Here is a 27,887-nt window from a genome sequence, read left to right on the forward strand (position 1 = left end):
CCCCTCCTCTTGGCCAAACTTTCCGGAGGGGAAGGCTTTCCGAGGAAACGAAAGCGAAATTGAACCGGAGCCATCTTGGGCCCAGCGCGCAGACCTGCGGAGTTTCCCGTGCAGACGCCCCGGGGCCACTTCCAGTGCGGAGCAGCGGGGGCGTGGGGGCCTCGAGGGGCTGGCGCGGCCCAGCGGTTGGGCCAGGGTCGTGCCGCCGGCGGGTCGGGTCGGGCAATGCCTCGCGGGCGCCATGAACCCGCGGCAGGTAAGCCGGGCCGGCCGGGCCGGCCCTGGACCTTCGCCGCCGTCTGGGCTCGTTTTCAACCTCACAGGCTTTGTGTGGAGTGCGTAGCGTGTGCGTCTTGTGAGTGTTAGAGTGTGTGTGTGTGTTTGTGTGTGTGGTCTTGCCAAGCAGCATTGCTGGTTTAGGAATTTGTGCGTCTTGTGAGTGTGTGTGTGTGTGTGTGTGTGTGTGTGTGTGTGTCTCTGTGTGTGTGTGTGTTCGTTCTTGCCAAGCAGCATTGCTGGTTTAGGAATTTGTGAATTTGTATCCTGCTCATTAATTCTGCACAATGGAGCAGTGCGTGAAGAGGGCTTGGGGGAAAATGCGCCCCCGTCTGGGTAGGAAGGCCTGAGCCCATGTCAAGGCAGACATCTCGTCTGCCTTTCTGCCAGGGCCCCTTGTGAACCCCCTACCCCCGCTTAAGCCCCACTTGAACAACGTTCGGACTTTGAGCAGCGCACACTATCCTCAGCGCACCTTATCCACCTCCTGAAGGCCTTCTGGGAGTTAAAAATGGCCCTTAAGCTGTAGGAGAAAGCTTGTTAACCACTTTATAAATTGTAGCTAAAAACTGGAAAAACAATGTCCTTCAGCAGGTTAATAGATAAACTGAAATACATCCACATAATGGGATACTGCTTAGTAGTGAAGAGGAAATACTGTTACAAGTAACAACACGGGTGACTCACAAGTGCGTTATGCTAAGCACGAGAAGCCAGACTCAAAAGACTGCATACTGTATGAGTCCATTTATATGACATTCTGGAAAAAAAAAAAAACAGTTATAGGGATGGAAAGTGGATCCGTGGGTGCCAGGGACTGGGTATCGCGGAAGAAATTGATTGTTGAGTGGTATGAAAAAACTTTTTAGGGAAATAGAAATGTTCTATATCTTGATTGTGGTGGCGATTGTCGAAACTCAGATTTATACACTTAAAAGGATAAATTTTACTGTATCTAAATTATATACCTCAATTTTGTTTATATATATATATATATATATTTGTTTTTTTTTAAAGCACTCCTTTGAAAGGATTAAGGACGCCTGACTTGAAGGAAAAGCATTTCTGCACAGGTGTCAGTGTATTGCACTGTGGAACCTGTGTGGTAAAGGCAAAGGGGGTAGTGCTTATCTCTTGATCCTAAATATGTGAGACCAGATTAACGTGAAATCTGGGGGGCAATGAATGTTAAATGAGTTGTTATGTAATTTGCATAGAGGTGATGCTGAGAGATTTAGAAAGGATCACTATGAGTTGCTTGCTCACTTTCTTGCTCTTCTATTCAGTAGCTTTCCAAATGGCTGTACTCAACGGTGGCTTGGTTTTTAGGGGATTTAAGGGGGGCAAAAAGAAAAATTAATAATCTCCTCTTCTCCCTGTAACCCTACTGCCCTAAGATATCCTGTAGCAAACTTACATCTCCTTTCTTTTCTCTGTGTTCATTCCATTGTGCATACACATACACATTCATGGATTTTCTCTTTAGGGAAAAAAAATTATAATGTACATATTATTCTACAACTTTTTGTTTTATTTAACATTATATGATTCCTAAATTATCCCCAGGTGAATACAAATAGATATGACACATTTTAAAAAAATAAAATAACTGGCCAGGCGTGGTAGCTCATGCCTGTAATCCCAGCACTTTGGGAGGCCGAGGAGGGCGGATCAGGAGATGGAGACCATCCTGGCCAGCATGGTGAAACCCCATCTCTACTAAAAATACAAAAATTAGCTGGGTGTGGTGGCGTGCGCCTGTAATCCCAGCTACTCTGGAGGCTGAGGCAGGAGAATCACTTGAACCCGGGAGGCGGAGATTGCAGTGAGCTGAGATCACACTGCACTCCAGCCTGACTGCAGTGAGCCGAGATCATGCCACCGCACTCCAGCTTGGCAACAGAGCGAGACTCCGTCTCAAAAAATAAATAAATAAATAAAAAATAAAAATAACCGTGTGAGTACTATTCCATAGAATGAATGTATCATAATTTAATTCTTCTATAGACAGACATTAAAATATTTTCTAGATTTGGGCCAAGAGTAGCAGTTTAAAAAACATTTAGCTTTTAACTGACTTTAGCCACTTTGAAACACAATTTTCTTTCCTAAGGTCACTCAAAGAGCTAATAGGAGAACCCCTAAGTCCCATAATTCAGCTCCGGGAGCCAGCACTCTGTACACACATTTGCCTCTGTCCCTAGCAATATGGTGGGCGTGAGGGTGCAGCAAGAGGAACAAGAAGGAAATGATTGCTTGCATAGCGGTGTCTTGTTCATGCAGTCATTCATTCAACAAATGTTTGTTGAGAATCAACTTAGTGCCAAGTGCTAGGGAGGTTGAGATGATTGAAGCATAGTCCTTGACCCCCAAGAGCTCACCATGGAATCAACTGAAGCCCCTCATCAATACTGTGTTGGGAATATTGAGAGTGGAGAGTTGAGTATAACTTATAGGACACCTAATGTTAATTACCTTTCAGACACTGCAATCTGTGTGTGCCATAAAAAAAAAATCCAGTAGCTCTGATACAAAGTAAAGTAAATGGTTTAACAGGTGCTGAGTGGGAGAAGCTCAAGGAGAGGAAACCCCAAGGGCTGAAGAAGGTGGGAGTCAGGAGTCTCCTGAAGCAAGTGGCATTTAAGGAGCTCTATAAGGGAAGGGTCAGAGTTGTGATAGGTGGCTGTGGAGGGAGATGTGCCACCTGGATTGGCATGTAGAGAGATAGAAAGATTAGAGGCCTTTGCAGTGGCCCAGTAAGAGGTAATGAGGGGCTGGAACTGGAAGAAAACACATTTAAGAGACAGTACAGAGGTGGCAGACAAGGCAGGACTTGGCAACTACCTGATTAGATCCAGGAGATGAGGCCAGGAGGCAGGCAGCAAAGATGACTCAGGTTTCTAGCCTTAATAGGCTAGGAGGAGAGTGATGCCATTAGCAATAAGAAATACAGGAGAAGGAGCTGAGTTTGAGGGAACTATTAATTTGGTTCAGAATATGTGCTGTTTGAGTTATGGCAGGGTATTGAAGTGGACAGACTGTCGTCATAGTTGGAAATTCAGATCTTAAGCTCCCACACAAGGTAGTGGCTGGACATAGATTTGAGTGCTCTTGCTTCAGAGGGCTAGTTTAGGTTGGGGCAGTGATTAAAGCAACCTAGGAAATAACTTATTAAAGAAGAAGAGGTCCTTAAAACCTTGGAGACTGTTTATATAAAGGGTGGATCCGTTAATACAGTAGCTATTAAAAAATTATAAGGGGTGGGAAAAAGCGGCAAAGAAGAAAAAAGAGGTGAAAGACCTTTGGTGCTGTGTCACCAAACCCTGGGAGGAGGATTTTTTAAAAGAAGAGTGCTCAATCCACAGTGAACTAAGGCATGTTTGTTAAACACAGTTGACCACCACACAGTGAAGACCCAACTGAGATTCAAGAGAAGGAATTTTTATGGACCCTGTTAGCACAAGTCAGGGTCCTTCTCCAGTACCGTTGGGAAGCTTTGAAGAAGAAAAGGGGGACAGTGGGCCTTGGGTGGAGAAGGGAACTGACCATGAGATCCAGGTGGGGTGAGGAGGTGTGTGAAGTCAGAGTGGGGAAGAATCAGGGTGGCTGACTGGCAGCTTCACCGGGGTCATGCGAGGAGCAGGTTCCACCAGAGTAAGGAGTGAAGTTGTAGAAACACAGGGAAGTCACCATCAGAAAAGAGCAGGAGTCAAGAAACTATGGCCCACAGGTACAAACTACCTGTTTTTATAAATAAAGCTTCATGGTAAATGAATTGTAAATAAAGTTTTGCATGTTGTGTGAGGCTGTTTTTGCGCTACAGTGGCAGAGCTATCTGGCCCTTTATAGAAAAAGTTTGTCAGCCACTGGAAAGGAGTTGCAGGATTTGAGGTCTTGGTGTGATGGCCTAGGTTAGAGTCATAGTGAGATTGAAGGAGTAGCTAGACAAGCCAGTTGTGTGGCAGAAAGGTAGGGATGGAGATCACTGGGTTAAGTATCCTTGTAGCCAGGACACCATGAGAGTGATTGACAAGAATGCTGAAATCCCCTAAGTGTGTCAGGATGTGGAAGAGTAGAAGGCTAGAGTTATGGAAGAAAGGGTCCCAACTCTACCTGTGCAGCCATCAGGAGAGTCTGAGGAGGGGGTGGTGAGTGTGAGCAAATGTTGCCAGAATCCCTCCTCCCAGTCTGCAAGCCCCAGGGAAAGGAAGCAAGGTGTTTACTGATACCCCCAGGCTTATAAGTACTTCCTGGCTCCATCACCCTCCAGTGAACAGCCCTGGGGAGAAGATAGTACTGGTTTGCAGGTGGGTGGGTGGGGAAAGGGGTCACAGGTGCTCGGTGTTTGGTAAATGTGCATATGAGAACATGGGGTTGCTTGTGCCTTGTCTGTCAGGGTTCAGAAGAATGTGCGGTGGAAGCAGCTATGGGGAGGTAGCTAGGGAAGGTAGGACTGGTCTGAGGTGGTGAGGAGCAGATGCTGCCAGCTCCACACATCCAGGAGAGCCTGGGTGGTTTGGGCAAAAGTCTCTGGCATCCCTTCTGAGCCTGGTTACCACACTGAAGAGTGAGGACAGTGTGCCATTTTTATCAGGAAACCCTCCAGCTCCCTGAAAACCAAATTCTGATCCTCCTGGGATGGCAGTGAAGAGCCACAGAGATGACTCTGAGGTCCCGTGGCCTTTTCCCACCTGGAGATTGTTTTTGTTACTGCGCTGTTACAGCCTTGGAGGACTGGGGTTCAGCTTCATCCAATCACATTTCTTCTTTTGTCATAGTCATCTAAACGATAGATCTTAGAGACAGGTGGGCAGGGGGTGCACTGGCTGTGCACTGGTGAGCCTGACTCAAGGAGAGGTCATCTCGTCCCCTCCCTAGTCCCATCTCCCTTGGTTATTGTTATTTCATGTGATTGTTCTGGTTATTTCAGGTTATTCTGTTTTTGTTTTCAAAACAAAATAACATTTATTTGTGTTCTGATTTTAAAGGGGTAATTGTTTTGGTAACTAGAAAATTTCCTTCTCAACTCCCTTAAATTCTGTCAAAGGGAAAAGTAAGTTAGGTTGCTGGAGAGGCTGTGCTGAGGCCTCAGAACCTCTGTACTCCTGGAAGTTCTGCGTGCTTTGCCTCCTGCCCCCCTCTCTCTGTGTTCCTGTTGGCAGGCCCCTAGGCAGGATTTAGGAGGTAGGCAAGTCACCCTAGACAAGTCATAAGCCCATGGCTCAATTGCCTTCTCAGCCCATCAAGGGCTGTTCCACAGGCAGCAAAGGGAGGGGCCTCCACAAGTTCACCACTGCAGCCCTAATTCATTTTCTTTTCCACTGTCTTATTCTGCAGGGGTATTCCCTCAACGGATACTACCCCCATCCATTTCAAGGCTATGAGCACAGAAAGTTCAGATACCAGCAGCCTGGGCCGGGATCTTCCCCCAATAGTTTCCTGCTTAAGCAAATAGAGTTTCTCAAGGGGCAGCTCCCAGAAGCGCCGGTGATTGTAAAGCAGACACCGTCACTGCCACCTTCCCTCCCAGGACTCCAGCCAAGGTTTCCAGTACTACTTGCCTCTAGTACCAGAGGCAGGCAAGTGGACATCAGGGGTGTCCCCAGGAGCGTGCATCTTGGAAGTCAGGGGCTCCAGAGAGGGTTCCAGCCTCCTTCACCACGTGGCAGGAGTCTGCCACAGAGAGGTGTTGATTGCCTTTCCTCACATTTCCAGGAACTGAGTATCAACCAAGATCAGGAACAAAGGATCTTAAAGTTCCTGGAAGAGCTTGGGGAAGGGAAGGCCACCACAGCACATGATCTGTCTGGGAAACTTGGGGCTCCGAAGAAAGAAATCAATCGAGTTTTATACTCCCTGGCAAAGAAGGGCAAGCTGCAGAAAGAGGCAGGAACACCCCCTTTGTGGAAAATCACGGTCTCCACTCAGGCTTGGAACCAGCACAGCGGAGTGGTAAGACCAGACGGTCATAGCCAAGGATCCCCAAACTCAGACCCAGGTTTGGAACCTGAAGACAGCAACTCCACATCTGCCTTGGAAGATCCTCTTGAGTTTTTTGACATGGCTGAGATCAAGGAGAAAATCTGCGACTATCTCTTCAATGTGTCTGACTCGTCTGCCCTGAATTTGGCCAAAAATATAGGCCTCACCAAGGCCCGAGATATAAATGCCGTGCTAATTGACATGGAAAGGCAGGGGGATGTCTATAGACAAGGGACAACCCCTCCCATATGGCATTTGACAGACAAGAAGCGAGAGAGGATGCAAATCAAGAGAAATACGAACAGTGTTCCTGAAACCACTCCAGCTGCAATCCCTGAGACCAAAAGAAACGCAGAGTTCCTCACCTGTAATATACCCACATCAAATGCCTCAAATAACATGGTAACCACAGAAAAAGTGGAGAATGGGCAGGAACCTGTCATAAAGTTAGAAAACAGGCAAGAGGCCAGACCAGAACCAGTAAGACTGAAACCACCTGTTCATAACAATGGCCCCTCAAAAGCAGGGTATGTTGACTTTGAAAATGGCCAGTGGGCCACAGATGACATCCCAGATGACTTGAATAGTATCCGTGCAGCACCAGGTGAGTTTCGAGCCATCATGGAGATGCCCTCCTTCTACAGTCATGGCTTGCCACGGTGTTCACCCTACAAGAAACTGACAGAGTGCCAGCTGAAGAACCCCATCAGTGGGCTGTTAGAATATGCCCAGTTCGCTAGTCAAACCTGTGAGTTCAACATGATAGAGCAGAGTGGACCACCCCATGAACCTCGGTAAGAGACCACCCAGGAACTGTACCTAGGGTTGGGGTCAGGTGCTCTTGCTCCTGACGCAGTCTTGGCTGATTTGTGAGCAGTGCTGTTTGGTGGTGCCTATCTTTTCCTCCTTCCCTTCTGCCTTTTAGCTAAATCCCCCTTGATTGGCCCTTTCTCCAGCACTTTTTGAGGCCGAGGCAGACATATCACAAGGTCAGGAGTTTGAGACCAGCCTGGCCAACATGGTGAAAAACCCTGTCTCTACTAAAAATACAAAAATTAGCTGGGCGTGGTGGCGTGCGCCTGTAGTCCCAGCTACTCAGGAGGCTGAGACAGGAGAATCACTTGAACCCAGGAGGCAGAGGTTGCAGTGAGCTGAGATTGCACCACTGCACTCCAGCCTGGGCCACAGAGCGAGACTCCATCTCAAAAAAAAAAAAAAGAAATGATTGGTCTTGGGGGCCGGGGTGGTGGCTTACGACTGTAATCCCAGCACTTTGGGAGGCTGAGGCAGGCAGATAAGGAGGTCAGGAGTTCGAGACCAGCCTGGCCAACATGGTGAAACCCCATCTCTACTAAAAATACAAAAATTAGCCCGGGGTGGTGGTGCTTGCCTGTAATCCCAGCTACTTGGGAGGCTGAGGCAGGAGAATCACTTGAACCCAGGAGGTGGGGGTTGTAGTGAGCCGAGATGGCGCCACTGCACTCCAGCCTGGGCGACAGAGTGAGACTCCATCTCGGAAAAAGAAAAAAGAAAAACATGATTGATCTCCATGCATCAATGTCATGCCTGCCTCCTAAGGCCAGAGGTAATGAAGACTTAATTCCCTTCTGTAGGCCTTCCCCTCCTCCCTAAGCTGTTTCTGAGAGAGGTACAGGAGCAGGTGGGTTGGGGCAGACTGCATACACAGAGTGGGGGTGGGTTGTGCTGCTAAGCAGCAGCAAGTCCACAATCCCCCCTCTACATAGCTCCTGGGGGAAAAGGATGGAGGAGCGCGTGCACGGCTGCCTGCCTGCCTGCCTATTGAAGGTGGTGGTTCTAATTTTATACACCTCCTCTGCACAGATGGGTAGGCTAGCACTTGCTGCCACTCCTGAGCTGTGAAGTCAGCGATTACCTCACTCAGATAGCTGGTCAGGCCCTGCACTGTAGGTCCTAATAGGCCACTGGACAGATCGAGGAAAACAGGAGCTGCTGAAGGGCGTAACAGCAAAACCACTGAAGTTGAGTGGCTGCAGCTGCAGCCAAGGAAAGAGCCAGTAGGATGGGGGAGAATTCCACTGACCTTTATGTTTTCCTAGCCTGGTTTCTAGGGGTGTAGATTCCTGGCTAGGGCCCTTATTCCTTGTCTTGACTGTCTTCAAGACACCAATTTGGCATTTCAGGAGAGCTGTTAAGAAAAGGGGTTGTGTCTGTCCAAAAGCTGGCAAGGCCAGAGCTGGATTGTTTGGGGTAGAGACTGGATGGCCGTCATTCTCTTTTGCCTCCATCCCTCCTCCTCAGAGTTGGAGGAAAGCAGTGGATTTTGTGGTTAATCATTCTTTGGGCTCACACTATAAGAAACATTGGTGCCATGTTCAAATACATCAGAAGACCTAGGAAATAAGAAATTTGACCTACTTTTCTAAATGAGATCCCAGACTGAGCAAAGAACTCACCACATTTGAAAGCTTGAACAAAGCGGAGCCTAGGCTAAGTCCGGAGGCCTAGAACAAATGCTTTTTTATTTTCTACATAACAAGGGGAAATTCCTTGTTATGTAGAAAATAGCTTGAGACAAATGTTGCTATAGAATGACTCATAACAAACTAGAGTGATATAGGTCTAGGGACAAAAGCAGGCCACTGATAAGTGGCAGATGCCTGATCCCCCTAGGTAGTGGGGAGTGTGAGACTGGGTTATAAGAAGCCTTCACTATCTTTTAGGACCCTCCCTTGAAGAGGCCAGTCTACCACAATTGCTTTAGAATGAAGGTCTTTTGGTTGCTCACAAGACTATAATGGCGATTTTTGGCTCATCATTTTTGTGTGTGTGGGTTTTATCTTAATTCATTGTTAAGAGATAGTGGGTTTCCCCTGAGCTAGTTTCCTATCATCTGTGCCTATGTTTGCTTCACTGAGCTATGGGGAAAGAGTCACTGGCTGCTTTGTTTACAAAAAGAAAGGACAGACTGAGCCTTAAGGAGTAGGAAGGAGTTCCTTGGCCTACCCTTCATCTCCTCCACAAGTGAAAAGCTCTTTAGCGTAGCAGAAAATTCCAGGTTGAAGGTCTCTTTGGAGAAGGCAGAAGGAATGACCTAGACTCCTGTTCACACATCTAATCACTTTCCGTCAAGATTTAAATTCCAGGTTGTCATCAATGGCCGAGAGTTTCCCCCAGCTGAAGCTGGAAGCAAGAAAGTGGCCAAGCAGGATGCAGCTATGAAAGCCATGACAATTCTGCTAGAGGAAGCCAAAGCCAAGGACAGTGGAAAATCAGAAGAATCATCCCACTATTCCACAGAGAAAGAATCAGAGAAGGTAGGTGTCCTCCTGCCATCTGGGAGGATATCAGTTCCCTGTCAGTGTCTGGATTGTAACTGACTCCCTTGAAGCAATCCCAGCCCAAACAACTGACACCGTCTCAGAGTCAGCTTCCCACTCTTCCCTCTACCCTATCTCATACCCAGCTCCTCTCTCTGCTCCTGTCCCAACATAATTGGATTTACAGAATTTCGGACTTGAAAGAGACCTGAAAGGTTATTGAGGCCAATCTCCTCTCTTGGAAGATGCAGAATGAGAGCTCCAGCAGCCCCTTTAACTTTGGGAAGCCAACCCCTTGACAGTTAGTTGGTGGGAAGAAAGTCCCCCATCCCCATCCCCTCTTCTGTGATGGACTAACCAGTGTTTTCTTAGTTTTGTTTTCTTCTTGTCTCTCATTTTCTCTAGACCGCAGAGTCCCAGATCCCCACCCCTTCAGCCACATCCTTCTTTTCTGGGAAGAGCCCTGTCACCACATTGCTCGAGTGTATGCACAAATTGGGGAACTCCTGCGAATTCCGTCTCTTGTCCAAAGAAGGCCCTGCCCATGAGCCCAAGTATGTCCCACGTGTCCTCTGTCCAGCTGAGGTTTTCTCAGAAAGAAAAAGAGACACATTTTCTTCCTTGCTTCCTCAGGGATGGCAGATTGACCAATTTCTCCTGTTTCAAAATGGGGAAAGGAGGGCTCTGAGGGCCTGGTTGCTGCTTGTGAGGCAGACAATTAGGGATTAGGAATTCAAAGGGAATTCCTGGCCCACCCTCTATCTCCTCTATAAGCACTAGGGAGGTTCACGGCTTGGAGGTCACTCACTGTTGGTGGGACAGAAAGGTACAGGACCTGAGAAGCTCTCTGCCTGTGGGTCTGTAGACTCACGTGTTCAAGAGAAGTGTTCCTGGAAGAGGTGAAACTAGGTTGATGCTTAAATGTTGAAAGGGGTCAGCCAGGCTAAGAGACACTGGCTGTTCAAGGCAGAAGTGACTGCATGAGATGTGACTGCACAGAGGTGATGTGTTCAAGGAAATTACCAGTAGTGGAGGATGGCAGCCTGGCAGAGGCTAGGTCAGGCTCCTCAGTCAAAACCATTTTAATCCTTCTACTTGCTTCATCTCCTGTCAGGTTCCAATACTGTGTTGCAGTGGGAGCCCAAACTTTCCCCAGTGTGAGTGCCCCCAGCAAGAAAGTGGCAAAGCAGATGGCCGCAGAGGAAGCCATGAAGGCCCTGCATGGGGAGGCGACCAACTCCATGGCTTCTGATAACCAGGTAGGGCGTTTTCCTACTCAAAAGATACAGGTCGTTTTTAGCAACTGAGTGGTTTAAGATTGCTAGTGACTCCCTCAACATTTCCTGAAGTGTTTACGGCTCCTCTGTTTGATGGATTCTCCTTTAGCCCGAAGATATGATCTCAGAGTCACTTGATAACTTGGAATCCATGATGCCCAACAAGGTCAGGAAGATTGGCGAGCTTGTGAGATACCTGAACACCAACCCTGTGGGTGGCCTTTTGGAGTATGCCCGCTCCCATGGCTTTGCTGCTGAATTCAAGTTGGTCGACCAGTCCGGACCTCCTCACGAGCCCAAGTGAGTGTCCTAGTCCTGGCTAATGCATATGTCACCAGTTGGGGATGGTCTGTAACCCAGGGAAAACAAGGGTGTGCTTTAGCTGTGTAGGACAGAAGGGGCGAGTTGAGGGAAACAAGTCCAGCCCTGTCTCCACTTCCTCTTAAAAGACAATAGACCTGCCAAGAGTGAATGCAGTCACTCTTCCAGTAAGCGTGATCCTTTTTAATTTTTTGACTAGTTTTAATTTTTAAAGAAATGTATAGGTATATTAAATCATTCAGGCCAGACGTGGTGGCTCACGCCTGTAATCCCAGCACTTTGGGAAGTTGAGGCAGGTAGATTACCTGAGGTCAGGAGTTCAAGAGCAGCCTGACCATATGGTGAAACCCTGTCTCTACTAAAAATACAAAAATTAGCTGGGCATGGCGGCAGGTGCCTGTAATCCCAGCTACTCGGGAGGCTGAGACAGGAGAATTGCTTGAACCTGGGAGGCGGAGGTTGCAGTGAGCTGAGATCGTGCCACTGCACTCCAGCCTGAGCAACAGAGCAAGACTGCGTCTTGAAAAAATTATTCAAGCTGATGGAAAAAGTCATTTCAATGAAAAGTCTCATTTCCATCTCAGACTTCTAGTTTCCCTCCCCAGACCCATATACTACTATAGCCCTGCATTAGCAACGGGGATGCGGTCTGAGAAACATGGTTTTGTTGTTGTGAGAACATCAGAGTGTATTTACATAAACCTAGATGGTATGAGCTCTACACACGTACAGGCTGTATGGTATGGCCGGTTGCTCCTAGGCTACAAACCTGTACAGCATGTAACTGTAGTGAATACTGTGGGCAGCTGCAACACACTGGTAAGTATTGGTGTCTATCTAAACAGCGAAAAGATACAGTAAAAAGACAGCATAAAGGATAAAAAAACACTACACCTGTATAGGGCGCCTGCCATGAATGGAGCTTGCAGGACTAGAAGTTGCTGTGGATGAGTCAGCCAGTGAGTGGAGAGTGAATGTGAGGGCCTAGGATATGACTGTACACTAGTGTAGGCTTTGTAAACACTGTTCCCTTAGGCTAACTACACTTATTTAAAATATTTTTCTTTAATAAATTAACCTTAGCTTACTGTAACTTTTTTACTTTATTTTTATTTTTTACTTCATTATTAACTTTTTTATTTTTTGTTTCTTTTGTAATAATATTTAGCTTAAAACACAAACATGTTATACAGCTATCCAAAAATATTTCCTTTGTTTATATCCTTAATTCTATAGCCTTTTTTCTGTTTTTGAATTTTTTTTTTTTTTAACTTTTAAACTTTTTTGTTGAAAGCTAAGATGAAATACATTAGCCGTTAGCCTAGGCCTACACAGGGTCGGGATCCTCAGTATCACTGTCTTCCACCTCCACGTCTTGTCCCACTATAAGGTGTTCAGGGGCAATAACATGCATGGGGGCCGTCACCTCCTATGGTAACAGTGCTTTCTGGAATACCTGCCTGAGGCTTTTTTTAGTTACTTATTTTTCTAGAAGTAGAAGGAGTATACTCTGAAATAATGATAAAAAATATAGTAAACACATAAGGAGCGTGCAGCCTAGATCCCTCGCATGCACAGTTCACAGTCGAGTTCACACTCCTATGAGAATCTCATGCTGCTGCTGATCCGACAGGAGGCGGAGCTCGGACCAGAATGCTTGCTTGCTCGCCACTCACCTCTTGCTGTGTGCCCAGGTTCCTAACAGGTTACAGACCCCTGCGCTTGGTGATAAGAATTTTTCAGCTCCATCATAATCTTACGGGACTCCTGTCGTGTGATTTGTCATTGAACAAAACACTGTTACGCAGTACATGAGTATACCAGTTTCTTGAGTCCTTCTAGAAATTGCTGTGCATAATAGCACATTTTCCCTTTTGTCTTTTTAAACAAATATATCTTCTGTTTTATACGTTGACTCCTTTACTTACCAGACTTCTTGCATAGCTGCATAGTATTTCATTGAATAGAAGCTGACAAATTCAGTTTCTCAGAGATAAACATTTAATAGGGACTTAGGAACAGAAATGATGTCTTGGGTGGCTGCAAGACGGTGGATCCCTGCACTTACCCTCCAGAAAGTATGCTTTCTATAGAGGCTTTTTTGGTTAAACATGCAGCTGGTCACACCTTATACTTTCTTATGAAATTTATAAGCACTAGCTGGTAGGGAGGCTTGGTAGACATCTTTGTGTGGAATTATTTATGCTACCCAACACCTTGGGATGCGGGAGTCAAATATTGGTGGTCATGGTGGTTTTGCATCAAGATGGCATCACTCTTGCCGTGCAACAGGCATGTTTTGTTAATCTCTAAGGTCTATCACAAAGTGGAAAAGCAAAGTATAAAGTGAGGGGAGAGGTGAAGATTGTCTGTATATGGCTAGAATATTTTGTTGAAGGATCGAAAAAACTGGCAACGTGTTTGCTTCTGGGGAAGGAGGGACACTTTTATTGTACACTCTTAACTGTTTGAATTTTCACATGTTTGGCATCCACTTTGTCCATTTTAAAGTCATTAAGGAAAAAAGCTTATAAAAATGCTATCTTATTACTTTAAATTTGTCTCTCCTTAATAGAAGTAATGTCAGCCGGGCACAGTGACTTATGCCTATAATCCCAGCACTTTGGGAGGCCTAGGTGGGTGGATCATGTGAGCTCAGGAGTTTGAGACCAGCCTGGCCAACATAGTAAAACCCCATCTCTACTAAAAATACAAAAAATAGCTGAGCATGGTGGTATGCCCCTGTATGCCAGCTACTCCGGAGGCTGAGCAGGAGAATTACTTGAACCCAGGAGGCGGAAGTTGCAGTGACCTGAGATTGTGCCACGGCACTCCAGCCTGGGTGATGGAGTGAGACTCCGTCTCAAAAAAAAAAAAAAAAAAAAAATTAGAAGTAATGGCATTTCACTTATTCATATTTATGTGTTATTTGCATTTCCTTTTCTGTGAACCACCTGTTCTTGTCCTTTTCCAGTTTTCTTTCAGATTGTTACTCTTTATGGATATGTAAGAACTTTTAACGTAATTTTTTAAAGTAGCCCTTTGCCCAACATGACCCAATTTAGAACACACATCTGCCCACTGTTTAAGCCATCTGGAAAAGGAGGGGCCAGTCTCCCTCCATCTGCTCTTCTACTAATTCATATCCTTCACTCTCAATAAGCACCTCCTTATCTTCAAGCACAGTCCTTCAGATGATAGGTTCAGTTCATTTCCTCTTTCTCTTCTGTGAAATCTTCTATGAAATCCTTTCTAGGACTTCAAGTCAGCCATTCATTGAGAATGTAAGAACTTACTATGAACTAGATGGAAGATACGAAAAATTGCTGCCCCTGAGTGTGTGGCAGACATATAGCCATAACAGTATTGAAATGTGCCATCGGAGGTGAATGCAGAGTGCTGTGGGGACACAGAGGACACTGCTGCCAGTGTCTGCCGGGGAGCTGAGGAAGGTTGCATAGAGAGGGGAAATGCTAATTGAGTAACTACGTTTATTAACTGTCTCGTACAATAATATACTCTAGTTCCTTCTTAATGTGGATTATGCTGGGTCTTTTTTTCCTTTCTGTCTACTCTTGTTGGTGACATTAACTAATTTTATGACTTCTTTTTTTTTTTTTTTTTTTTTTTTTTAGAGATAGAGTCTCACTCTGTCGCCCAGGCTGGAGTGCAGTGGCGCAGTCTCAGCTCACTGCAACCTCCGCCTCCTGAGTTCAAACAATTCTCTTGCCTCAGCTCCTTGAGTAGCTGGGATTACAGGCATCTGCCACCACATCTGACTAATTTTTGTATTCTTAGTAGAGACGGGGTTTCACCATGTTGGCTGGTCTTGAACTCCTGACCTAAGATGATCCACCCGCCTCGGTCTCCCAAAGTGCTGGGATTACAGGCATGAACCACCGCGACAGCCATGACTTTTAATATCTAAATGCTGGAGACCACTCGGAGCTCCAGATGCCTCCATCTAGTTGCTTACTTGTCACCTCTGTTTGGATGAACATCCCTAATATGACATGTCCAAAGCAGAACTCTTGGGTTTTGCCCCCTTCACTTCATTTCCCCCAAGTCTTTCCCAGCTCAGTAAGTGATACCACTGTCTACCCAGTGGCTCAAGTCAGAAACCTGAGGATCATCTTTTCCTCTATCTCCTTTACCTCCTTCGTCAACTCATCCTTAAGTCCTATTGGTTATACTTAGAATTTCTATCCCAAATCCCTTCCTCTTCTTTCCACGTCCGGCATCAGCACTCTAATCCAAGCCACTGTCTCATCTAGACTGTCACAATAGCCTCCTAACTGATCTTTCTACTTTATTTACTCAACACTTATTTATGGAGTATCTTCTATTTTTTTTAGAACAGGAACCAAACATTAACCAATAGTCACCTAAAGAAATGTAAGATCTCATATTTGATAAGTATTCCAAAGGGCTGGAGTTGCAGTGAGAATCAATTATAGCACAGTTTGACTTAGTAAGGAGAGGGGGAAGGGCTTCCCCAAGAAGTACTGCCTGAGGTGAGACTTTAAGGATGATGAAGAGAGAAAGACTGAGGGTTCTAGGCAAAGGGCACTGTTAAATCCTGTGGTGGGAGAAGAGCAGAGCTGGCAAAGAGGCTGAGAGGAGGCACTTATGGGTGGAGCAGAGAGCATGAGGGAGGGCTGGCACTAGAGGAGATTAGAGAGTTGATCAAGGTGGCCCACCAGGGCCTGCCTTGTTAGTCACGTTAGTGCTTTTACCACAGAAGCAGTGGAGAGCCATTGAAGGTTTTTAATAAAGGACTGTGACTTTCCCTCTCCCCACACTCTTGTCCCTTTCCCAGCATTTTTCTTCTTAATTTTCTTTCCTCTGCTGAGAGAACCATTTCAGACCTTTGCCTCTTTCTTCAGATTTCCACCCATACCCCTGTTGCTCACTTTAAACTACGTTACTTCACACTTAATTGAAAAAATAGCAATAAGCATACAAGAAATACCTCATCTTCCCATTACCAAACTACCCCCTACCTCCATCTGTACCAGCAAGAGGGAAGGACGCATCCCTCCTCCTATCCCGGTGTCCTGGATCCCATCCCTCTCATCTGCTCTAAGACTTTATTGCTTTGGTCGTCTCCTCTCTCCTTGTCTGCAGCTGCTCCATCTAGATCATTCCCACCAGCCTTGAAACATGCCCATGACCATCTTTTAAAAACCTTCCCTCTACCCCATGTCTCCCTGCAGGTACCATCTCATTTCTTTGCTTCTGTTACAGCCAAACTTCTCAAAAGAGTTATTCATACTCATTGTCTTCACTTGAGCTCATTTCACTAAAAAGGCCAATCACTAGCCACATGTGGTTATTGAGCACTCGAATTGTGGCTAGTGTGCTGAGGCACTGAATTATTAATTGCATTGTAATTAACTTAAATTCAGTAGCCCCATGTGGCTAATGGCTACCATATTGGATAGCACAGCTCTAAAGGATTCTAATTGCATAATTAACAAACTTTATCATATATGTAAATATATCATACCAATATAAAACTTTGCACATAATATTCTTTTCAAACACATAGGGCAGTTATGAAATTCTCCTGGATCCCTGAGGTAAAGATACTACACAGTCTGTCCCTCCTGACCGCCTTCACCATCTTCTTTTCATGCCACTGTCCCTCTCATTCTGAACTTAAGCCCACTGGCCTGCACAAGCCTGCCAGCATGGGCAAAGAAAGGAGTGAAGGCATTCATTTGCTTCGGATCATCAAGGAACAGTGAGAAACTCCATGTGGTTGAACATAAACGTTGATTCCTTTTACTGCCCGAGCTGCTAAGTCTTGAAACTGAAGCCTCTGTTGTATGCAGTTAGAGTATCCAAAGCTGAGTTCTCAGCCAGTAGATTAGGATCTGGTTGAAAGCTAGGATTCTTGATGCCTTGTCTGGTACATTTCCAAGCTGTTTTGCTCCACCATGCTCTTCTCTCTGTGTTTGGATATTCCCAGCCGGAGCGGTGGAAGCCACCTCCCTGCTCCACTTGGGCACTTTATTGTCAGCACAGCTCATGGGCCCAAGATCCATTCCTTACCCCAGAGTTAGCTCAAGCCTGCCAGGAGTCAAAAAATAACTCCCAGCAAAGCTTGGGTCCTGGCCTAAGGCCAACGTTGACCTAATGACCTCTCCAGGTCAAGTCCCTTGAGCTAATAGGAAGTAAATGAGGGAATGGAGTTGGGCACTTTAAAAATCAGACAGTGTATGAAGTAACAGTGACTCGTGGGGAGAAAGGTAGTCCCTTCTCATTTCTGCTTAAGAAGAGAGTCCAAGTTGGTGCGAGCATTTCGTTAAGCCTTCCTCATACTTCATAATCTTCCTTTATAGTAAGGACAGGCTCAGAGCCTTTGCAGGTAACAGTATCTAGTCAGAACTTTATAACATGATTTTATCATATTCTGTTTTACAGCCACCTTCAATATGTGGCAAGTGATACTGGTTTTCCATTTACAGTAGTGAAAGAAAGTTTCCTATTTCAGTGTGTTTACATTTTTATCTCTTTTTTCATACCTAGTATTATGGATATTTACATTTTTAAAGAGTCTGTTTATTTATTTTAGAGATGGGGATCTTGCTGTCTTGCCCAGGCTGGAGTGCAGTGATATGGTCATAGCTCACTGCAGCCTTGACCTCCAGGGCTCAAGTGATCCTCTCACCCCAGCCTCCCAAGTACCTGAGACTATAGGCACACACCACCGTGCCCAGCTAAATTTTTTTTTTTTTTTTAAGAGACAGGGGTCTTGCTATGTTGCCTGGGGGATTACTATGTTGCCCAGGCTGGTCTTGAACTCCTGGCCTCAAGTGATCTCCCACCTTAGCTCCTCGAGTTGCTGGGATTACAGGTGTGAGCCACAGTGGCTGGCTCTAAGAAGTCAATTTAGAGAAAAATATTAAGTAATAGTCCAAGTAATACCTGGATCTGGCACAAATCATGTGGTGATTCATGAATGACCAAAACTAGGAAATGCTGCCTTAGAAACAGCTTCTGTTTGACGGGTCCATATGTTTGCAAGACTGGCCACATCTTCAGCAAAACTAACCCTTCCTTGGAACAACTGTCAGGGTCTGGCACTTGTCTTCATCCTCTGCTTCTCATCCCAAAGGTTCGTTTACCAAGCAAAAGTTGGGGGTCGCTGGTTCCCAGCCGTCTGCGCACACAGCAAGAAGCAAGGCAAGCAGGAAGCAGCAGATGCGGCTCTCCGTGTCTTGATTGGGGAGAACGAGAAGGCAGAACGCATGGGTTTCACAGAGGTAACCCCAGTGACAGGGGCCAGTCTCAGAAGAACTATGCTCCTCCTCTCAAGGTCCCCAGAAGCACAGCCAAAGACAGTTAAGACGTCTACTTTTGGTGTCTTTTTGTTTGCGGGGGGCGGGGGGGGGGGTCCTAACTCCTCTCTAAATGGAGGTGGCTCTTGCTGTCATGCGAGTTATTCCTAGGCTTTACTCTTAGCCTCAAGAGAGCACATAACTGGGACACTAGATGTAAGAAGGAAAAGATGACTCACACGACAAGTAGAGCTTGATCTCCCTGCCCACGGTGAATATGGTGGACACAGCCTCAGCTTTGTGGTGCTGACACAGCCTCCTTTCCCCACAGCTCCCTCTCACTGGCAGCACCTTCCATGACCAGATAGCCATGCTGAGCCACCGGTGCTTCAACACCCTGACTAACAGCTTCCAGCCCTCCTTGCTCGGCCGCAAGATTCTGGCCGCCATCATTATGAAAAAAGACTCTGAGGACATGGGTGTCGTCGTCAGCTTGGGAACAGGTGAGTGAGGCTCTGAGACATGCCGCCTCCCGTGGCGCCTGAAAGTGGGTCCCTCTCATCCTCCCCTGGAGTCCATGCATGCAAGTCCAAGACAGGGAGAAGAGACTTCATTTTAGCTGCAGTCAATTCAGAGTGAGGAATGAGTTCTTAGTTCTTAGAGGAGAGAATATGGGAGTCTAGGATCTGAGAAATTGAGGCTGTTTCTGCCTTGAAGCTTTCAGAACAAATAGCCTTCATCCTGTTTGCCATCGATTTCCTTCCATTATTCTATTTCTGTTTTAAACACCTTCCTAGGGAATCGCTGTGTGAAAGGAGATTCTCTCAGCCTAAAGGGAGAAACTGTCAATGACTGCCATGCAGAAATAATCTCCCGGAGAGGCTTCATCAGGTGAGTGAGATCAGAGCTGTGGCCTGGCTGCCCGGCTGTGGAGAGCTCCAATTCCCTGCCCCACATGGCTCCGACATGGCCTCTGAATCCCCCTCAGACAGATGGGTCATGATGTGGTAGTGGCAGCCTTTGCTTTTTTTTCATCTGTCCATTTGAACCTGTCTGATGGAATCCATCCCCTCTGTGACCTGAGCTGCTTCCCACTACTCAGCCTGTTTTTAAATGCTGTCCTTTTTTCTGCTAACTCTGCTGCTTCATGTTCTTTTCTAAAAACACAAAATGACCTTTTAGTCGTCAGGGCCTTGGGGATGAGGCAGCTTTCCATTTCCGTTTGAGGACCTACACAACCTTGATGCCCTGCCAGCTTTCTCCTCTAGCTCACCTTTTCTTTAATTTATGAAGGGAGAGACTTGGAAAGGAGCAACAGCTTCCTGTAGTCCTTGAATCAGTTTGCTCTGCCCTAGAATCCCTGTAGCCGCCATAGCGAGGAGCCCTCAGCAGAAATGAAGGAGACCCAAAAGGCTAAGTATGCTTTATGAAATGCTGGGGTCTCCCCTGGAGAATTTCCACCTAAGAAACTGTGAAAGGTCTGCAACATTGAGGCTTTTCCTTACTTGCTCATTTGGAGGTCAGATTATAGAAGCAACTGCTTTTCCCAGAATTGAACCTGCCTTCCTAACCAGACTTTCTTTTTGTAGGTTTCTCTACAGTGAATTAATGAAATACAACCCCCAGACTGCGAAGGATAGTATATTTGAACCTGCTAAGGGAGGAGAAAAGCTCCAAATAAAAAAGACTGTGTCGTTCCATCTCTATATCAGGTCTGTACAGTTCCTGTTGCTGCCAGGGCGGGCCCTGCCAGGCTGTTAGAATTGGGTATCCGAATGCTCTCCTGGCCTGTAAATCGGACCTCATACAATAAGCCACACTCCACTGTGGGTTTGAGGTCCATATTCAGGTGTAGAATGACCCACGTGTACTGCTATCCACCTCGTCTCCCATGGTAGGCCTTAGAAAACATCCCTTGCTTCTGTCACATCTGACTGTTTTGGAGCCCCACGAAATTGCAGATTTCCCACAGGTGAGTTTTAACAGCCACCCCTGTTTTTCAGCACTGCTCCTTGTGGAGATGGCGCCCTCTTTGACAAGTCCTGCAGCGACCGTGCTATGGAAAGCACAGACTCCCGCCACTACCCTGTCTTCGAGAATCCCAAACAAGGAAAGCTCCGCACCAAGGTGGAGAATGGTGAGTGATATATGCCCCCCCTCCTTTCCGCAAAAGGTTCTGCAAGGTCCCGGGACCCCAAGTCTCTGCAAGGCTGCTAGGATTTTACCATTAGTCACTGGGCACAGAGGTGCTGTTTACAGGAAAGGGAAGACCTGGGTCAGGGAGCTGTGTGGTAAGATCAAGGTTCTCTTTTGAATGTGTTAGTTTGGGAGACCTGGGAGATCCCCAAGTCAAATAGGAGGTGGGGGTTTCCATGTGGAACTCAGAGGAGGGAGCTTGGCTGGAAATAGAAATATGGGAGTCATCCCCCTATAGGGTCTTCACGGCCACGAGAATGCATAGGATCACCTCGAGAAAGGAGGGAGGAAATGAAGAGTGCAGCCCAACCAAGCCCTGCGGAGTTGACAGATGAGGGTGCCAAGTGCCGGGGTCCCCTCCTGTCTAGCTGGCAGTTGACTCTGCCTTGTCCACTGGCTCCTTCTCTCCTGTCCTCTCCTGTCTCCTTACTGTCTCTTCGCATCCACTCCATTGCGTTCAGGCCACGTCAGCAGTCACCATGGTGGTCCTGAAACCCTGCTAAATACCCTAAAGTATAGACACAGTTACCATGGAGCCAGTGCTCCACTCCTAGGTATATGCTCCAGAGAGATGGAGATCCGTGTCCACATGGAAACTAATATGTGAATGTTCATGGCAGCATTACTCACAAGAGCCAAAAAAGTGGAAACAACCCAGACGTCCATCAGCTGATGGATTCATAAATAAAACATCAAATATATCCATAAATTGAATATTATTTTGGCCATAAAAAGAAGTGAAGTGCTGATACATTCTTACAATATGGATGCACTTGAAAACTTGATGCCAAATGAAAAAAGCCAGTCACAAAAGATCACACGTTGTATGATTCCATTTATATGAAATGTCCAGAATAGACAAATCCATAGAGACAGAAAGTAGATTAGTGGTTGTCAGGGCCAGGAGTGGGAGAGTTGGAGAGATGAGGAGTGACTGCACCAATGGGTAGAAGGTTTCTTTTTGGAGCGATGAAATGTTCTAAAATTGACTGTGGTGACAGTTGCAGAACTCTGTGAATATACTAAAAATGACTGAATTGTATGCTTTAAATGGGTGAACTGTATGGCATATGAACTGTATCTCAGTAAAGCGTTTTTTTTGTTTTGTTTTGCTTTTTTTAAACCCTATAGTGGTTTCCCACTGCACCGCATATACAAGCAAAACCTGCTGTGATCACCCGGCCTCCTCTCATGCCACTTTCCCCATCCCTCGCATATGCTCTGTCCACACTGGCTCTCTGTCAGGCCCCCGAACAGCCAATCCGCTGGCTGCCTTGGGGCCTTTGCTTTTGTCCTGTGTGCCTGAAACACTCTTACTCCAGCTGTCCTCCTCCATGTCTGGGCTCCCCTGCTGCTGCTGTCCCAGGAGGTGTCCCCTGTGGTCCTCTGTCATAGCTCCCTCAGAGCCTTCAGAGCACTGTCAGCATTTGGAATTCTTCCGTATATACTGGCTACTGGTTTAGTGTCTATTCTCTCCCCTTTCAATCTCCTCACCACCATAGATGTTTTAGGAGGACAAGGATCTTACTTGGTTTTGCTCACCGTTCTTTCCCAGCACCAAGCATAGCAGGGGCTGTGAAATATGTGAAGAATGAATGAATGTAGCCTGTGGCCCAAGCTTAAGGAGGATAGAAACCACGCCAGGGAGTGGTTTGGTCCATTGGCGCCTGTGGGTCTGACCCAAGTCTCTCACACAGGAGAAGGCACAATCCCTGTGGAATCCAGTGACATTGTGCCTACGTGGGATGGCATTCGGCTCGGGGAGAGACTCCGTACCATGTCCTGTAGTGACAAAATCCTACGCTGGAATGTGCTGGGCCTGCAAGGGGCACTGTTGACCCACTTCCTGCAGCCCATTTATCTGAAATCTGTCACATTGGGTAAGGGGCCTGCCTTGGGATCTGGAACTGGTCTGTCCTTCTTGTGCCCAGATCCCAAACTGCATGCTTTGTTGCCAGGTGTTTTGTCTCCCCTATCAAAGTGAGCATGAGTCACTCCTCAGTAATTGATTGAGTGTCCAGTCTGCTGTGGTAGGAAGATCCTGGTAGCCCCAGTCAGAAGGTGCTTCCTAACAAGGCAACTGTTTCTCTTTCTTGACAACCGTATCTTGTACCTCCAAAATCCCCACATGCCTCTGCCTCTTAACAGCATTTGGTGCAAACACAGGTATATACATTTCTCTTTTTTGTACTCAGGTTACCTTTTCAGCCAAGGGCATCTGACCCGTGCTATTTGCTGTCGTGTGACAAGAGATGGGAGTGCATTTGAGGATGGACTACGACATCCCTTTATTGTCAACCACCCCAAGGTGCCATAATCCCCTTCTATTTTCCCTGACATTTTCCTCCTTTTCAAGCAGTCATGTAAACAGAGGAAAAATGTACACTGTGGGCAAGGGGAACATTGCTCACAGTGGTAACCCACATTGGAACATTGCCCCCGGGGGAACATTGCCCACAGTGGCCCACCACCAACATTGGTTGGTGTCCCAAGAACTTAAACTTTCTTCCTTTTGGATGCCAAGGGCTTTTCTTCTCTTAGTCTAGAATTAATCTGAATCGAGGTGGAGTTAGTATGTCTAGAGTGTGCTCAGTCTTAGCCAAACAGAACCCTAAGTACATAGGAAAGATCATGACCCCACACTTCCTCTCTCCTATGAGTCTTGAGTCCCTGCTTCAGAATCTTATTCCTGAAAGGTTTCCATCTTTCTCCCGTTGCTTCTGGGATTCCTAGGTTGGCAGAGTCAGCGTATATGATTCCAAAAGGCAATCCGGGAAGACCAAGGAGACAAGCGTCAACTGGTGTCTGGCTGATGGGTATGACCTGGAGATCCTGGACGGTACCAGAGGCACTGTGGATGGGTAAGGAGACAGGAGAGCGCAGTGAGGACCAAGCCTCTGCCCTGACTTGCACGGGTGCATCATACCTCTGCAGTCTCAGGGCTTGAGAGCCGCCTCCCCTCCCACAGTGTCTCCACTGTGAGCTCCTCATCTTACAGGTCCCAGGTGAATAATGAGTGCTTTTGTTTCTCTAGGCCACGGAATGAATTGTCCCGGGTCTCCAAAAAGAACATTTTTCTTCTATTTAAGAAGCTCTGCTCCTTCCGTTACCGCAGGGATCTACTGAGACTGTCCTATGGTGAGGCCAAGAAAGCTGCCCGTGACTACGAGACGGCCAAGAACTACTTCAAAAAAGGCCTGAAGGATATGGGCTATGGGAACTGGATTAGCAAACCCCAGGAGGAAAAGAACTTTTATCTCTGCCCAGTATAGTATGCTCTAGTGACAGATGGATTCGGGTGTGTCATACTAGGATGAGAGAGAGGTAGGTCGTAGCATTCCTCATCACATGGTCAGGGGATTTTTTTTTTCTTTTTAAGCCATAATTGGTGATACTGAAAACTTTGGGTTCCCATTTATCCTGCTTTCTTTGGGATTGCTAGGCAAGGTCTGGCCAGGCCCCCCATTTTTCCCCCAGGTGAAGAGTCAGAAACCTAAGAAGTTCTTTTCTTTCTACCCAAAGCATACATAGTCACTGAGCACCGGCGGTCCATTTCCTCTTAAAAGTTTTGTTTTGATTTTTTTCCATTTCCTTTCCCTTTGTGTTTGCTACACTGACCTCCATGTCAGGGACTGATAATTTCATTTGTGGATTATGCAGACCCCTCTACTTCGCCTCTTTCCCTTCTGAGATTCTTTCCTTGTGATCAGAATTTCTCCTTTTCCCCCTCAGAGGGCAAAGAGGTGAACTTAAAGGATTTGGTGAAACATTTGTAAGGGTAGTAGTTGAAAACTGCAGTTCCCAGTGCCACGGAAGTGTGATTGGAGCCTGCAGATAATGCCCAGCCATCCTCCCATCCTGCACTCCAGCCAGCCGCAGGGCGGGCAAGGCAAGGCAAGCTGCTTCCCTGGAAGTGTATCCCTTTCCCTGGCAGCAGGGAAGTCTAGAACCAGCCAGACTGGGTTAAGGGAGTTGCTCAAGCAATAAGAGAGGTTTCACCTGGCAGGATGACACAGAGCACTTCCCAGGGAGCACGGGCATGCCTTGGAATATTGCCAAGCTTCCAGCTGCCTCTTCTCCTAAAGCATTCCTAGGAATTTTCCCCGGCAATGCTGGGCGTACACCCTAGCCAACTGGCAGGAAAAAATCCAGGACAAATCCTAGAGGGTAGAAAATCATCTCTGCTCAGATAATCATGACTTAGCAAGAATAAGGGCAAAAAATCCTGTTGGCTTACGTCACTGTTCCACCCAGCATAAAATCTCTCATGACAGTGACACCAAGGGAAGTTGACTAAGTCATATGTAAATTAGGAGTATTTTAAAGAATGCCATAGATGTTGATTCTTAACTGCTACAGGTAACCTATAATTGAGCAGATTTAAAATTCAGTCATACTTTTCCATTTATCCAAGTGCTTTCATTTTTCGAGATGGCTTCAGAAGTAGGCTCGTGGGCAGGGCGGAGACCTGATCTTTATAGGGTTGACATAGAAAGCAGTAGTTGTGGGTGAAAGGGCAGGTTGTCTTCAAACTCTGTGAGGTGGAATCCTTTGTCTACACCTCCATGAACATTGACTCGTGTGTTCAGAGCCTTTGTGGCCTCTCTGTGGAGTCTGGCTCTCTGGCTTCTGTGCATTCTTTGAATAGTCGCTCGTAAAAATTGTCAATGCTTGAAACTATTTCCTTTACTCACGTTGAAGGGACTTTGTTGGCTTTTAGAGTGTTGGTCAGGACTCCAAGAGCAGAGCGGGGAAGAGCCCAAGCATAGACTTGATGCCGTGGTGATGGCTGCAGTCCAGTTTTGTGATTCTGCTTTTACGTGTCCCTCGATAACAGTCAGCTAGGCACACTCAGGAGGACTACTGAGGCTCTGTGACCTTCAGGACCTGAGCCTGCCTCTCACCTTTAGATGACAGACCTTCATCTGGGAACGTGCTGAGCCAGCACCCTCAGATGATTTCCCTCCAAACTGCTGACTAGGTCACCCTCTGTCTGGTAGAGACATTCACATCTTTGCTTTTATTCTATACTCTCTGTACTTTTGACCAAAAATTGACCAAAATAAGAAAATGCAAATTCTAAAAATAGACTAAGGATTCCTTTGCAGAACACCAAAGCATCCCAAGGAACTGGTAGGGAAATGGCGCCTGTCTCCTGGGGTGGAAGAGGCCTGCTCCCTGGCTGTGGGTCTGCTGGGGGCACAGTAAATCAGTCTTGGCACCCACATCCAGGGCAGAGAGGTCTGTGGTTCTCAGCATCAGAAGGCAGCACAGCCCCTCTCCTCTTCAGGCTACAGGATTGTCACCTGCTGAGTCCTCGGGTTGTTTGGCCTCTCTGGTCCATCTTGGGCATTAGATTCTCCAGCAGAGCTCTGGCCAGCTGCCTCTTCTTATAACTGGGAACACAGGCTCTCACAAGATCAGAACCCCCACTCACCCCCGAGATCTTATCTAGCAAGCCTGTAGTATTCAGTTTCTGTTGTAGGAAGAGAGCGAGGCATCCTTGAATTCCACGCATCTGCTGGAAATGAGCCGTGTCAGATCGCACACCCCCGCGCCCCCATGCCCCTCTGAGTCACACAGGACAGAGGAGGCAGAGCTTCTGCTCACTGTTACCTTCACTTTCTTTGTCCAGTCTTTTGTTTTTAATAAGCAGTGCCCCTCCCTACTCTTCTTTTTAATGATTTTTGTAGTTGATTTGTCTGAACTGTGGCTACTGTGCATTCCTTGAATACTCGCTTGTAAAAATTGTCAGTGCTTGAAGCTGTTTCCTTTACTCACATTGAAGGGACTTTGTTGGTTTTTTGGAGTCTTAGTTGTTACTCCAAGAGCAGAGTCAGGAAGACCCCAAGCATAGACTTGGGTACTGTGATGATGGCTGCAGTCCAGTTTTATGATTCCGCTTTTATGTGTCCCTTGATAACAGTGACTTAACAATATACATTCCTCATAAATAAAAAAAAACAAGAATCTGAATTCTTAGAAAGTTTTAAGTCCTGGTTTCTTGGGGGAGGTGAAAATGGGAACAAAGGGACCTGTGGCCCTGGGGTTTCCGATTAACAGCACCAATGGCATCTGACATGAACCTGTGGGGGACAGGGCTGTCCTTCAGCCTTTGGAAAGGAGCCGTTTCAAAGAACCTCCCTTTGTGGGTAAGTTTGCGTCTGGGTGGGGTGGGGTTCATCAGGCACCTTTTGATTACTTCCCCAGCAGGGCCCTTCCCCAGCAGAGCCCACTATTGATTGATTGATTGATTGATTTAGAGATGGAGCATCACTCTGTCACCCAGGCTAGAGTGCAGTGGCGTGATCTCGGCTCACTGCAAGCTCCGCCTCCTGGGTTCACGCCATTCTCCTGCCTCAGCCTCCCGAGTAGCTGGGACTACAGGCGCCCGCCACCACGCCCGGCTAACTTTTTTATATTTTTAGTAGAGACGGGGTTTCACCGTGTTAGCCAGGATGGTCTCGATCTCCTGACCTCATGAGGTCCACCTCGGCCTCCCAAAGTGCTGGGATTACAGGCGTGAGCCACCGCACCCGGCCAGAGCCCACTATTAAATATCTTGTCCCACAGGACTTGAGACGCAAGATTTCAAGGCCCAGAGTAGGAAAACGTCCCTTGAGAGAGGATCACCTATTACGTACATAATTCCAGCTCTCCTTCAGGGGTGTTTCCTACCTCCTCCAAACCCCACTACTACCAGCTGTTTGACTTCCAGGAATGTGCATATTTGGAGTAAAGTTGCAGCCAGGACCAGGACAGGCTTGGCTATCGTTTTAGGAGACAGACCATTTTCTTTTTACATCATAGATGACCTCCAAATTCTCCATCTTGAATTTCAGAGAGAATGTACCTTTTTTCACATTGTAATTTACATCAGAATTTCTAGAAGACTCATCCTGGACCCTTTAATAATATACCAGAGGATCTGGTATATTATTAAATATACCTAATATTTAATAATACCTCACTGGTACCTAACAGTGAGGCTAAATCCCAATTAAACCTGCCTCATCCATTACACTGAAGGAACAACTGAGGCTAGAAGGGCCAGTGACATGTTGTTTGTGGGCATATTTCTTGAGGACCAGAACACCACAACACCACAGGTGTCATTCATCGTCTACTGAGATACATTGCTGGGTAAGCTGAACAGTTGGTTTTTTGTTTTGTTTGAGACAAAGTTTTGCTTTTGTTGCCCAAGGTGGAGTGCAATGGCACGATCTTGGCTCACTGCAACCTCTGCCTCC

General features: G+C 46.7%; 1 protein-coding gene across 2 annotated transcripts; it reads left to right on the forward strand.

Moving 5' to 3' along the window:
- Nucleotides 1-15: 15 nt before the first annotated feature.
- ADAR (adenosine deaminase RNA specific) lies at nucleotides 16-26,613 on the forward strand. 2 transcript variants are annotated; one of them, XM_032154425.2, is made up of 15 exons: nucleotides 16-256; nucleotides 5,614-7,052; nucleotides 9,371-9,554; nucleotides 9,963-10,111; nucleotides 10,672-10,816; nucleotides 10,944-11,134; nucleotides 18,279-18,426; nucleotides 18,773-18,944; nucleotides 19,239-19,332; nucleotides 20,031-20,153; nucleotides 20,445-20,578; nucleotides 22,335-22,517; nucleotides 22,833-22,945; nucleotides 23,371-23,498; nucleotides 23,672-26,613. In XM_032154425.2, the coding sequence occupies exons 1-15, from the start codon at nucleotides 242-244 to the stop codon at nucleotides 23,907-23,909; spliced, it is 3,456 nt and encodes a 1,151-aa protein (XP_032010316.1). In that variant the 5' UTR covers nucleotides 16-241; the 3' UTR covers nucleotides 23,910-26,613. The 2 variants fall into 2 exon arrangements, with proteins under 2 accessions (XP_032010316.1, XP_032010315.1); XM_032154424.2 differs by having other exon boundaries at nucleotides 20-256; nucleotides 18,279-18,504.
- Nucleotides 26,614-27,887: the final 1,274 nt, after the last annotated feature.

This window comes from Hylobates moloch, unplaced genomic scaffold, assembly GCF_009828535.3.
Source record: "Hylobates moloch isolate HMO894 unplaced genomic scaffold, HMol_V3 SCAFFOLD_5, whole genome shotgun sequence".
Classification (NCBI taxonomy): domain Eukaryota; kingdom Metazoa; phylum Chordata; class Mammalia; order Primates; family Hylobatidae; genus Hylobates; species Hylobates moloch.

Bases quoted from the DNA above. Each gene is read 5' to 3' on its own strand.
- ADAR (XM_032154424.2), top strand. The intron at 10,112-10,671 runs GTATGTCCCACG...ATCTCCTGTCAG, and splicing joins GGCCCTGCCCATGAGCCCAA to GTTCCAATACTGTGTTGCAG. The intron at 10,817-10,943 runs GTAGGGCGTTTT...ATTCTCCTTTAG, and splicing joins CCATGGCTTCTGATAACCAG to CCCGAAGATATGATCTCAGA.